At 37.7% G+C, this 13,300-nt stretch overlaps 1 protein-coding gene and 2 long non-coding RNA genes across 4 annotated transcripts in view; 2 read left to right on the top strand and 1 right to left on the bottom strand.

Annotated features, from left to right (window-relative positions):
* Positions 1–13,300, top strand: part of vps8 (VPS8 subunit of CORVET complex) — a 79,525-nt gene that overhangs the window by 32,412 nt on the left and 33,813 nt on the right. For both annotated transcript variants that reach the window (XM_059358964.1, XM_059358965.1), the window contains exons 13-17: positions 223–303; positions 1,904–2,074; positions 3,647–3,721; positions 4,943–4,978; positions 5,249–5,339. In XM_059358964.1, the coding sequence (XP_059214947.1) occupies positions 223–303; positions 1,904–2,074; positions 3,647–3,721; positions 4,943–4,978; positions 5,249–5,339 (454 nt within the window). The remainder of the gene's footprint in view (positions 1–222; positions 304–1,903; positions 2,075–3,646; positions 3,722–4,942; positions 4,979–5,248; positions 5,340–13,300) is intronic.
* LOC131993181 (uncharacterized) lies at positions 8,321–8,944 on the top strand. Its single transcript, XR_009396288.1, has 3 exons — positions 8,321–8,375; positions 8,498–8,574; positions 8,736–8,944. It is a non-coding gene; the product is annotated as an uncharacterized LOC131993181 (long non-coding RNA).
* Positions 11,715–12,368, bottom strand: LOC131993180 (uncharacterized). Its single transcript, XR_009396287.1, has 3 exons — positions 12,314–12,368; positions 12,115–12,191; positions 11,715–11,923 (listed from the first exon to the last, which is right to left on the bottom strand). It is a non-coding gene; the product is annotated as an uncharacterized LOC131993180 (long non-coding RNA).

The following is a 13,300-nucleotide window of genomic DNA, read 5'->3' as shown; positions in this document are numbered from 1 at the left end:
TAAAGTATTGCCCTGTCCTACATTCACCTCAGAATACTGACACATTGTCACAGAAATCCAGAAATGTACATAACATCTGAGTGTTTTCTCAATAATATATACACTCATACACTACCTCAATTTTACTGTTTTTTTAATGTAAAACTTCCCAGATGTCTTTATGCTAAAATACTTCCAACAATGTTTTCTGACATGTTCTTGCCTGCGCTACTGTTTGTTCAGGTAAAGAAGGAGGAGACAGGAACCATCCATGTCATCAAACAAAGACAACTCCACCTCACTTGTGACATCATTAGTCTGAGTGTAAGTACCTAAAGACACTGGGCCACTATGTGCAGGCAGGGCAGCCAGGTCTACGGCGTGGGAGGTTGGGAGGGCAACAGGTGGCATGCAGCACAGTACCTTCAAACATTGCCACTTTGGATGTTTTTATGTTTGGTCCTGATTGGCTCAAGATTTTGCTAAAGATAATATCTAATCAATAAAAATAATTTCACTTAGATTTGGCCAAAAACGAAAGTTATTTCCATGTAACAATGCAATATTTGATTATAACGTCTGCTGCAAGTGTAAAAGTTATATACTGTATGTGCAGCTGTCACATTTGAGATCTACGTTACGAGCACATTGGGTGGATATACTATATGACATTGTAAATTTACACTAGTCATTTTCCTAGTGTAGTTCCAACCTTCCTATCTTGCCTTATTTATAGCATTATATTTATTGAGTGTGCTTGAAAAAGCACACTATATACTATCCACCGGGCTTAATTTTATTATTCTTTCGTTTCTTCTGTGTTTTTTTTTTGGTCAACTACTCCTCCCAGAGTTTTGCTAGCACATACACTAAAAAAGGTATTAAATTGACCGGCTCGGCCATGACAAGTGTGCTATGACTTTTCTAAGGGCAAACGGTTTTCAAATTATGCGGCAAAAACACACCAAAAAATCCCCCCAATGTAACCCTATGGAGAGGCTAGAGTGAATGACATCATGCATCGAGTTTAGAGGGGAGAGAAATTTGGTAGGAAAAGTCATCTTCTAACTCACAATCCTCTGGTAAAGCTGTCAGAGTAATAGTTTGGGTGTAGGACGCACAGATGATCCGCCAACACCACCCACAGCCTCATAGACTGCCATGGTAAAAACGCAGGAACATTTCTGGAGGAAAGCAGGGGTACCAGTTTCTTCTGGTCGCTCGAAAAAACAATTTCTTCGTTTTTCATCACAAAACATGACTTCCTCCTCTTTTCCATTTTGAGAACAGTCGTAATCTAATTATGTGTGGGTGAGAGTCACGGGCCACAGTCAAGCTCACTCAAAATTTCTTTAGAAATTTTCTAGTTTATATTATTTGTTGCTTTTTTGTTGTAATAGTTTCATAGTCTGCGTAGTAGTCCTGGAACACTAAGAGCTTGAATAGTCTTACTGGCATGCCACTATGTGCCACTTCATTTAAAAAATCCTGTAATGGCCCTGGGGTTGCAAAAAGGAAGATAAAACATATCAGGAAACACAACAGAAAAAAAGGAAAAAAAAGTTCATCATTTCAACACAATGACAATTATTCCTCGTTTCTGACTGGATTCTCTGTCTGTCAGACTAGATGCTATTCAGCACATGCAGGTTGGGATGATAAGACAAAATACTACAATAAAACTTTATCCTGAGGAAATTGTTTTGTCAGCTACTGCTGAGAAACTCCCAAACAAACGTCTGATTATCATTTGCTTTTTATTTATTTATTAATGTCCTCAGAATCAGCAGCTTTGCAGAGAGGATATATTCAGCATATATGTCTATATATATGAAATGTTTAAGTATATTGACCTTCAGGGCCACCGTATTTGTGTCAATGACAAATAACATTTTTGTCCTCCTCCGTCTCTGTGTCTCTGCAGTGGATTAACAGTCGTACGCTGGTCCTGGTGGACAGCCACGAAAAGCTGCAGGTGGTGGATCGGCCAAGTCAGGAGGTTTTGGAGACTCTGGACTTGGAGCAGGTGCAACTGGTCTATAACAGCCGGCATTTCAAATCGCTGGCAACTGGAGGGAACGTCTCCCAGGCTCTGGTGAGGGATTAGCTGGGGAACATGATCAGAGGTTAAAGTGCACATCTGTTGGATCAAGTGTAGAGGTGAAATGTAACATAAATTGATGATTAGTGGTAATGAAGTGGACTTTAATGGAAAGAAGATATTAATCATGAATAAACTTACATTCAAAACTAATGCTAATATGTGACAGTAATGTGACAGGGCAGCTTAGAGGTTGTATTCAACCCTTTAGGCTTCAGTCCAATCTCCAAGTTTTTGCGCGCATCACTCACCTGTCTCACAGATAAAACAGGATTCATTCTAATCAATGTGTCAATCCCCGCTGAGACACGAGTCTCAGGGAGACCACCGCATTTTTTACACGTCAAGGCACTTTTTGTTGCGTTTAGTGATGCTTTTTTTTTGCATATACAGCTGTTTAAATCACACAAATATCCAGCTGTCTATATGTTTTGAACTTATTAACTACGTTCATTGATCAGCGCTGCGATCCTGTTGTGTGGGCTGAAATATGTGCCACCAGAAACTGAATTTGAATCACATAATTAGACTATTTTCATGATATTCATTTATGTCCTATTTAATTATAATGTGTTTAATTGAATAATTATATTTATCAGCTCTATCAACTTTCATTTAGTTAATCATACATTAATCATTGATTATCATTTATGTATACATTTACTTATACATTTTAACTGGGTCTCCTTACTGTTCTCTTTACTAAGAAACAGCGCCCCCAAAAATCTGAATACATGACATCACTATATTTTTTATTTAGGACTGAGGTCTTTGAAAAGCAAGAGGTTAAAAATACATTCCAAAGTTCAACTGATGCTAATAGGAGTCTTTGTTAGTGTGAGTTAGCCAATGATAACTTAAGAGAACTCTTGACTGGACCTGTGCACTGTAAAAAAAAAAACCCAAAAAAACTGTTGTTTTTACAGTAAAAAAAACGCAGCTGTGGTTGCCAGAACTTTACTGTAATAAATACGGTAGAACTTTTTTAAAATTACGGTAAAATTATATTAGTACTGTTGATTTTATGTTTAAGATTGCCATTTTACTCCATATTTTACTGTAAAAAAAAAAAAAAAATTACATCAAAAGAAATGCTGTTCTGCCATATGATTGACAAGAAAATACTTTATAAATGCTGCATAAATTAAAGATTTTACCATTAAATATTACAGTATATTTCTGTTAGAGATATGGTGTTTAGTACATTTAACAGTGAGAAAAAGTATTTTTACAAAACATAAATGCAAAAATGTTGGCTTGTATATATATTGCAGTATATTTTTGCTACAAACACGGTGCCAGTGTATTTTACGGTAATGTATTTTTAAATATTTTTTTTAAAGTAAAAATTACTGTTTTGGCTGATATATACATTTACGGTGTTAGATAGATAGATTACTTTATTCATCCCCGAAGGGAAATTCGGTGTTTCATTGTTACTGAAACTGAATTAACCCATTTATCATTTTACGGTCTTTTACTGTCATGGTTTAGCAGTTTTTCACCGTAAAATCTGCAGACATTTTTTACAGTGTGTATAAGTAACTGTGTGTGTGTGTGTTCTAGGCTTTGGTTGGAGAAAAGGCCTGCTACCAGTCAGTCTCAAGCTATGCAGGACAGATTGTCTATTTGGGTACCAAGGTACTGTGTTGCATGTGTGTACATTTGTTCTATTTGTTGTGTTTGTAGAATAGCCGTGCGCTGCAGATTCTGTTCACACTGGTTTACTGTAATTGCTGACAAACATTTTGAAAAAAAAAAAAAAGATTATTGAGTATTGCTGCAGTGGCAAAAGCAGGTAAAACCCTCAAAGTATATAGTAAAAAGTCATTACACAGAGTCAGATACGAGTTTAGCTCAATACTTAAAGTGGGGGAAATTGCTAGTCTAGCTCCAATTTAAAAAAAAATGCCTTGATTTAATTAATTAATTAATTAATTAATTATATTTTTTAAATATTTTTATACGGTATTTAAACTGTGTGCATAAGTTAGATGTTTTTTCTTCTGTGAAGTGTCGGAACTGGAAACGGCTCATGTAACATAACAAGTTTACAGTATGTAGTGCTTCCATATATCTGAGTATTCTGTCATGCTTTGCATTTTTGAATGTCCTCTTTAAAAATACATATTTTGTATGAAGTGGTTGTATTTACAAAAACATTGTTACTACATACAGTTAACAAAACAAGTAGAGTGAATTTTTGGAAGATCATTAAAAAAGATAGAGAAAAGTAATGGCCACTGATGGTAGAGATACAAATTGAACCAGAATATTGTCAGGTGAGAATCACCAATAGCAGTTCCTTAAGATGGAAATAATGGTCACTTATGTGGAAAGCCTTGGTTAATCTGTGATAATTATACTTTTAATTTGAATTTTGTCTAAGGAAAAGAATGGATCTCTAATTCCAAACTAGTTGTGGTGGTGTGAAAACCGATACTTACAACAGAATACAATTATTTGTGAGTCCTTTGTAACCTACATTCATTCATTGTTTTTTTAAAATATTGACGCTCTTTTTTAATTTGATGCATTTTATTAAGACTTTTATACAACTTTTCTGGAATGGTGGTTGTACATCAACGACAGTACATGGAGGAAAATACTTTGAGCTTTTCACAACGGTGGCAGTAGTAGTAGGAAACTGAATGATATTAATTTTCTTTTAACTGAAGTTAAAGCATCTCTACAAATTAAGTGATGTTACATCAGTTAATTATACTCGATGAAAAAGGTAAGCCTTACAGGCTTTCTGTACCTTTTATTTTGTTAAGATAAAACTCAAAATCCAAGTTTTGTCTAATGTTTTTGCTTTGTTTATTTATTGTTTATACAGTGTGATATTCTCTTGTCTTTCAGTCTGCTCACATTATGGCTCTAAGAAATTGGAGAGAGGTATGTATGATTTTGTTGTGTTATGGGCAGTGGGATTCTAAAATCTAGGGGCCTCATGTATCAACGCTGCGTACGCACAAAAACTTTGCTTACGCTGTTTTTCCCACACGCCACATGTATGAAAAGTGAACTTTCCAAGCTTTTAGTAAACTAGATTAAGGCTGTAATAAGGATACAATGGGATAATACTGCTTATTTGCTGAAAACTTAGTTTAAATCACTTGATTTACAACTGCTTGATTCATTGTCCTGCTTGTCCTGTGTGTCCAGCGTATAGACTGCCTGCTGAAGCAGGAGCATTTTGTTGAGGCTCTCTCTCTGGCCTGGTCCTTTCATGAGGGAACTGCTAAGGCTGTCGTTGGTGGGTATAACACATATCACACATATCACGTAGTAGGTTGTTATTTTTTCGTTTTTCGTGTTTGCTCCACTTCTATTTTCTGACTTTTTGCCTTGTCTAACTGAGTTTGTGGTGTTTTGATCAAGAAATGTGGTAATATGATTTGTTTTGGATTATACACCATCACACACGCTGAAATCAAGATTTTAAAATGATTTTGACACATGTTCTACAATAGAGCCACGTGATTGAGAGGGTTTCAGCACCTGTTATTGATTCAGTTGGTATTGTGCTTTAGTGGAACTTATGCTCAAATAAATGTGCAATTGACCATAAATGTTTATTTCTCGTAAAGGTAGTCAGTAGTTTGATTAAAAAAATACTGACTCAAGGTGAGAGGTTACCATCTCCTCCTGTAGTAACCATATGTGGCCCATCCCTTTTTACAGCTGTGGCCAGGGGGATTATATTTTCATCTTGTCCGTCCATTCTTCCACTCAGAAATACCTAAATTCCACAGTCATGTGATGCCACGTGTAGAGCTCGTTATCTTAAATCTTTCCCCCCTCCGTTTTATTGTCTGTCTTGTGCTGGGCTTACACCAAAAGATTTCCCCAGTCCCAGACTAAAAGCTGAAAGTCTTTAGTAAATCTAGGAGTTTTACTGGAATCACGGCGCTCCCGTCATCTCCATCGTTAAGTTTAAGGTAGTAATCCGCTCTGTTTCATATCAGTCTTTTCCTAGTCTTGGGTTTGGATCATATCAAACGTGTTTGATATTATCTCAAGTCTGAGTGATGTAACACAATCACCAACCAATAGATGAGCGGGGGAAAGGTCCCCGGTTCCAGACCGGCCAGTAAAACCACTTCCACAGGAAAAAGTAACATCACAATAATGCTGAGAGCTCAGTCCTTAATAAAAAATATAGTGATGTCATATATTTAGATTTTTGGGGGCGCTGTTTCTTAGTAAAGAGAACAGTAAGGAGACCCTGTTAAAATGTATAAATAAATGTATACATACATAACACTGGCGTAGCCAGAAAAAAGACATTGGGTGTGCACCAGCAATACTGGGTGTGCCAAATTTATTTTCAACAGAGTATTACACCTCCACAAGCATTCAAAAGAATGTGTCTCTGGAATACAACATTATTAACACAACAACAACATATCCACACATTCTCTTCAGTAATAGTCAACAGTTAGTTCACAGCAGGTCTAAACATTCACTTGTGACGTGCTCTCAAATAAATCGATAATGCTACCTATACAACAGAAAACTTTGAAAAGATTTGGAAAAGACTCCTGGAAGACTATCAGCTCACACCTGCTCACATCTAAAGACAAGTGTTTAGAGTTTTTAGTCACAGCTTAGTCTCACACTGAGATTCTACAAAGACTGTCAATCTTTCAGGGTCACTATTTTCAAGACTACAACTAGATTCTTTTAGCATTTTTTACCTACCATGCATTTTTTTTCCTCATCATGCTCTAAGTAAAAATTGACTAAATGGAGGAGAAGCAGCTTTTGGCTCCAGCTGCTCTAGTGTGTGCAGTGGTTTGTGTTGAAAAAAACAAAAACAATAAAAAGAAGAATAGACACCACAAAATGCCCCTCACAAAGCTGAAAAAGGGTTTCTGTTTTTCATGATATACATTTATGCCCTATTTAATTATGTGTTTAATTGAATATTTATATTTATCAACTCTTATTTAGTTAATCATACATTAATTATTTATTACTTATTTATGTATAGGCCTTATTCATACATTTTTACTGGGTCTCCTTACTGTTCTCTTTACTAAGAAACAGCGCCCCCAAAATCCCGCTTGTGGCCGTAAATATATGACATCACTATATTTGTATTTAGGACTGAGCTTACTATCATTATTGTGATGTTCCTTTTTCCTGTGGAAGTGGTTTTAATGGCCGGTCTGGAACCGGGGACCTTGTAACGCCCGCCAATGTAATAATGTCCGCAAACGTAATAAACCACAAACGTAATAAAAATCTGCAGCTTTTAATGTAATAATCCCACAAACGTAATACATTTTCCACAAACGTAATAACCGCTGCCTACTACAAACGTAACACGCGATTTCCCACAAATGTAATAACTATTACGTTTGCAGGGATTTATTACGTTTGTGGGGAAGTGAAAATCTTCAACTTTCAAGATTGTAATAACTTTCCACAAATGTAATAACGCAATGAATAATGGTCGTTGTGGTTGTTATGGGGTTTATTTTGATGCAACACACGTATTACCCAGGGGGCAAAGTAAAAAAACCGACACGGAATGTTGTAAAAGGTTTCACACCAGAAATGATATCTAGGACCTTCAAGGATCACAACCTGGGTGGACAACCCGGTCAACTAGCTACTGGAAAGCTACAGGGGGCCAAAAATCCCCCTTTTGGGGACATTTTCCTGGCGAAATTTTGTAAATGCAAATATTTAGGTACTACAAAGGCATAAATAGTCCTACAACTTTAAAATTTGGCAGAGAGTATCCTGACACATAGGGGAAAGCAGGAAAAAAAGATGCTGGGGTTTACTGCAACTCTAGTTTAAGATATCACCCTCAACATGCCAAAAAAGACAAAAAAAAGTACTGTTCGCCTGACAAATGCTCATGAAAATTCATATTTTTCAACACTTTATGTTGAGTATCTATACCTAACATATATATAGAAAACTTCCCTAATTCATAAGCTTCCATTTGAGTCCAAGATGGCCTTTCTACTAGCTACTGGAAAGCCATAGGGTGGGTCCAAACAATGCAACCCCTATTGTGAATAAAGAGTCAATTATGCGGATCAGACTCCATTCTATTTCTGAGTGGTTATTTGGAGATAGATTTGGAGAGATCATTCTATAAAAAACTGAGCCAACCTATCGAAAGAGCACAAAATACACTTTCAGATGATGCCTTGGTTAAGCAGCTTGGTTCCCACTAAAGCTACATGAGGGAACTGTGCATTTTGTGGTCTCCCCAAAATGAAAAAGCAGTGCACTTGTGGTCTTCTGGATTGCTTGCTGTTCAAAATAGGTAAATATGCTTAAAAAATTATTTCTTTATAAAATACTGAAGGATTTAAATTAATATTATATACAGAAGGACAGTATGTATGTTTGCCACCTATGCTAATTTTAGATTTTTTGATGTTTCAGAAACTGAGAACTGTTTCAGCTTGCTAGCAAGCTATTAAGCTAGCAGCTAACATTCAGCTAACATTCTGAAAGAAACTGTAAGTCCCTTGTACTGTATTTTTCATTTTATCAATATATATTATATATATATATATATATATATATATATATATATATATATATGTATATATATATATATATATATATGTTTATCACTGATTGAGAGTATTCCATGTGATGTACCAACCATTTGTTGCAGTGCTGTATGGGATTGATGCCACACCATGATGTACACGATGAAACATCTATACTGTATTTAGCACAAGTAAAGAATAGAGTGAGTATATTGAGACAGGCTGCACTACATATGCTTCAATATATTTTTATAGAACATTATATTCAGTGGTGGCTAGTGGTGAAATTGATTGGGTGGGTTAACAAATAAATTATAAAGTAAAAGTAACTCTCTCTCTCTCTCCCTCTCTCTCTCACACACACACACGCGCGCGCCGTGATCCACCTCATTCATGTTAGCGCCTGCCATTTTTCTTCTTCTTCTTCTTCTTTTTCTCTCCATTCTTGTCATTGGTCTGAAAACAGCAGTATTGGGCTAAATGAAATCAGCCCAAATGACAAGTAAATCACGGGGGAGTGAAACGACACCTGTCAATAAGTTACTGGCCACCAGCCTGCTTCTAATTGGTCAGAACCGATCGGCCTGTGGGCTGAATGAAAGTAGCCCAAATGGACAGCAAATGGAGAGGGCGGGACATGGACGGGCCTGTCAATCATTTACACCCGGAAAATAAATTAGAGCACCCATTTAGAGATATCCATGTTTTCCTTTTAACTATTTGGTGCTTTTGCCACTTTAGATTTGACTAAAACTACATTACATTACATTACATTACATTACATGTCATTTAGCAGACGCTTTTGTCCAAAGCGACTTACAATAAGTGCATTCAACCTGATGGTACTAGACATAGACCACAGGAATCAAGTAAGTACATAACTTTAAGAGCTAACTGTCATTGCTACAGGAGTGCTATATGTTAAAGAAGAAAAGAATAGAAAAGAAGAAGAAGAAGAGCAATTTTTTTTTTTTTTTTTTTAAATATATATATGTGTTAGGTGACCATGGCTTAACCGAGGTATTGTTGGAAGAGATAGGTCTTCAGCCTGCGGCGGAAGATGTCCAGGCTGTCTGAGGTCCTGATGTCGGTGGGGAGCTCGTTCCACCATTTGGGAGCCAAGATAGAGAAAAGTCTGGAAGTGGTTTTGAGGCGAGTTGACCCACGGAGGGTGGGAGTCGCCAGCTGTTTGGCTGATGCAGAGCGGAGAGGACGGGCAGGGGTGTAGAGTTTGACAAGGTCCTGGATGTAAGTAGGACCTGAACCGTTAGCAGCAGAGTACGCCAGAGCTAGAGTCTTGAAGCGTATCCGAGCAGCCACAGGTAGCCAGTGCAGGGAGCGGAGGAGGGGTGTTGTGTATGAAAATTTGGGAAGATTGAAGACCAATCGAGCAGCTGCATTCTGGATGAGTTGCAGAGGTCGAATGGCTTTGGCAGGCAGACCTGCCATGAGGGAGTTGCAGTAGTCCAGGCGTGAGATGACCAGTGCCTGGACCAGGGCCTGAGCTGCCTTCTGAGTGAGAAACGGACGGATTCTCCTGATGTTATGCAGCAAGAATCTGCAAGATCTGGTGGTGGCGGTGATGTTTGTGGAGAGGGACAGTTGGTTGTCAAGAGTCACGCCAAGGTTTTTGGCGGTTTCTGTGGAGACAACCACTGTGTTCTGGACAGTGATGTGGAGGTCAGAGGTCAGAGCCCTTCCCTGGGAGGTAGAGTAGCTCAGTCTTGCCCAGGTTGAGTTTGAGGTGGTGCGAGGACATCCACTGGGAGATGTCGGCCAGACATGCAGAGATACGTGCTGCTGCCTGTGTTTCAGACAAACTAAAACTAAACTTTAAACAACAATCTTTTGTATGTTATTTAGACAACTATAACTTTCTCATCTTTATTGCATAATATAGGGAGGGCTTAGCCCTGCTAGCCCATTTATACCAGCCATCACTGATTATATTGTAATTTTTCACAATTTAATCCACTACTTTAAATTTACAATTATATAATTTGAGTAATTTCTTTGTATGTTCCTTCTTGTAGCAAGATGACAAGCCAGCCAAAGAAACGTGGGAGATATTGCCATGCGGCTGAAACATGGTCTGGTGGCAAGGGTTGTGAAGACAAAAGCACTGACTACACAAAGTGTATCATATGTCAAGGACAGTCTGATACATACCTACACTTTATTACTCCCATAACGAAATCCAAGTTTAAAAAAGCCATTAATGCGCGTCAAGATGAAGTCTTCCAAAGACTGCACCATGATTCTGTGTCAGAAAAATGGTGGGAAGACAGTGCACCAAAGTGGCACCCAAAATGTCGGAATTGGTACATAAATGAGAGGAGCTACCAATACGCTGAGAAGAGACGTTCAGCTGATGTGAGTGCACAAGCATCAGATTTAGCTGATCCAGGATTCAGCTCCTCACACCATGATGTCAGGTTCACCAGGCGAAACACTGAAAAATTTAAATCCAAGAAGAGGTGTATAATTTGCAATAAGCAGTGGCTGCGAGGAAAGGAGCCAACCTCTTTGGTATCCTGTAGCAATGACAGTTAGCTCTTAAAGTTATGTACTTACTTGATTCCTGTGGTCTATGTCTAGTACCATCAGGTTGAATGCACTTATTGTAAGTCGCTTTGGACAAAAGCGTCTGCTAAATGACATGTAATGTAATGTAATGTAATGTAGTTTTAGTCAAATCTAAAGTGGCAAAAGCACCAAATAGTTAAAAGGAAAACATGGATATCTCTAAATGGGTGCTCTAATTTATTTTCCGGGTGTAAATGATTGACAGGCCCGTCCATGTCCCGCCCTCTCCATTTGCTGTCCATTTGGGCTACTTTCATTCAGCCCACAGGCCGATCGGTTCTGACCAATTAGAAGCAGGCTGGTGGCCGGTAACTTATTGACAGGTGTCGTTTCACTCCCCCGTGATTTACTTGTCATTTGGGCTGATTTCATTTAGCCCAATACTGCTGTTTTCAGACCAATGACAAGAATGGAGAGAAAAAGAAGAAGAAGAAGAAGAAAAATGGCAGGCGCTAACATGAATGAGGTGGATCACGGCGCGCGCGTGTGTGTGTGTGAGAGAGAGAGGGAGAGAGAGAGAGAGTTACTTTTACTTTATAATTTATTTGTTAACCCACCCAATCAATTTCACCACTAGCCACCACTGAATATAATGTTCTATAAAAATATATTGAAGCATATGTAGTGCAGCCTGTCTCAATATACTCACTCTATTCTTTACTTGTGCTAAATACAGTATAGATGTTTCATCGTGTACATCATGGTGTGGCATCAATCCCATACAGCACTGCAACAAATGGTTGGTACATCACATGGAATACTCTCAATCAGTGATAAACATATATATATATATATATATATATACATATATATATATATATATATATATATATATATATATATATATATATATATATATATATATATATATATATAATATATATTGATAAAATGAAAAATACAGTACAAGGGACTTACAGTTTCTTTCAGAATGTTAGCTGAATGTTAGCTGCTAGCTTAATAGCTTGCTAGCAAGCTGAAACAGTTCTCAGTTTCTGAAACATCAAAAAATCTAAAATTAGCATAGGTGGCAAACATACATACTGTCCTTCTGTATATAATATTAATTTAAATCCTTCAGTATTTTATAAAGAAATAATTTTTTAAGCATATTTACCTATTTTGAACAGCAAGCAATCCAGAAGACCACAAGTGCACTGCTTTTTCATTTTGGGGAGACCACAAAATGCACAGTTCCCTCATGTAGCTTTAGTGGGAACCAAGCTGCTTAACCAAGGCATCATCTGAAAGTGTATTTTGTGCTCTTTCGATAGGTTGGCTCAGTTTTTTATCGAATGATCTCTCCAAATCTATCTCCAAATAACCACTCAGAAATAGAATGGAGTCTGATCCGCATAATTGACTCTTTATTCACAATAGGGGTTGCATTGTTTGGACCCACCCTATGGCTTTCCAGTAGCTAGTAGAAAGGCCATCTTGGACTCAAATGGAAGCTTATGAATTAGGGAAGTTTTCTATATATATGTTAGGTATAGATACTCAACATAAAGTGTTGAAAAATATGAATTTTCATGAGCATTTGTCAGGCGAACAGTACTTTTTTTTGTCTTTTTTGGCATGTTGAGGGTGATATCTTAAACTAGAGTTGCAGTAAACCCCAGCATCTTTTTTTCCTGCTTTCCCCTATGTGTCAGGATACTCTCTGCCAAATTTTAAAGTTGTAGGACTATTTATGCCTTTGTAGTACCTAAATATTTGCATTTACAAAATTTCGCCAGGAAAATGTCCCCAAAAGGGGGATTTTGGCCCCCTGTAGCTTTCCAGTAGCTAGTTGACCGGGTTGTCCACCCAGGTTGTGATCCTTGAAGGTCCTAGATATCATTTCTGGTGTGAAACCTTTTACAACATTCCGTGTCAGTTTTCCAAAAAATATGGGTTTTGCCCCCTGGGTATATCTGGAAACACACTAGTAAAGCTGTAACAAGTGTCCTGTTAAACTGTAGCGACCGGACTTCCTCTGGACTACATTGGTCGCCATGACAACGGGACAAACCAGCAACTGTCACGCTATCAGGTTGCTACTGCCATCCGTGCGTAAAGAAGCAACTACTCTAGTCTGGTCTGAAATCAGGTGTGTCTACAC

The sequence above is a fragment of the Centropristis striata genome, chromosome 20 (assembly GCF_030273125.1).
Source record: "Centropristis striata isolate RG_2023a ecotype Rhode Island chromosome 20, C.striata_1.0, whole genome shotgun sequence".
NCBI lineage: Eukaryota > Metazoa > Chordata > Actinopteri > Perciformes > Serranidae > Centropristis > Centropristis striata.
Note: the sequence above shows the minus strand (reverse complement) of the source record. Positions and strands in the feature narration are given on the sequence as shown.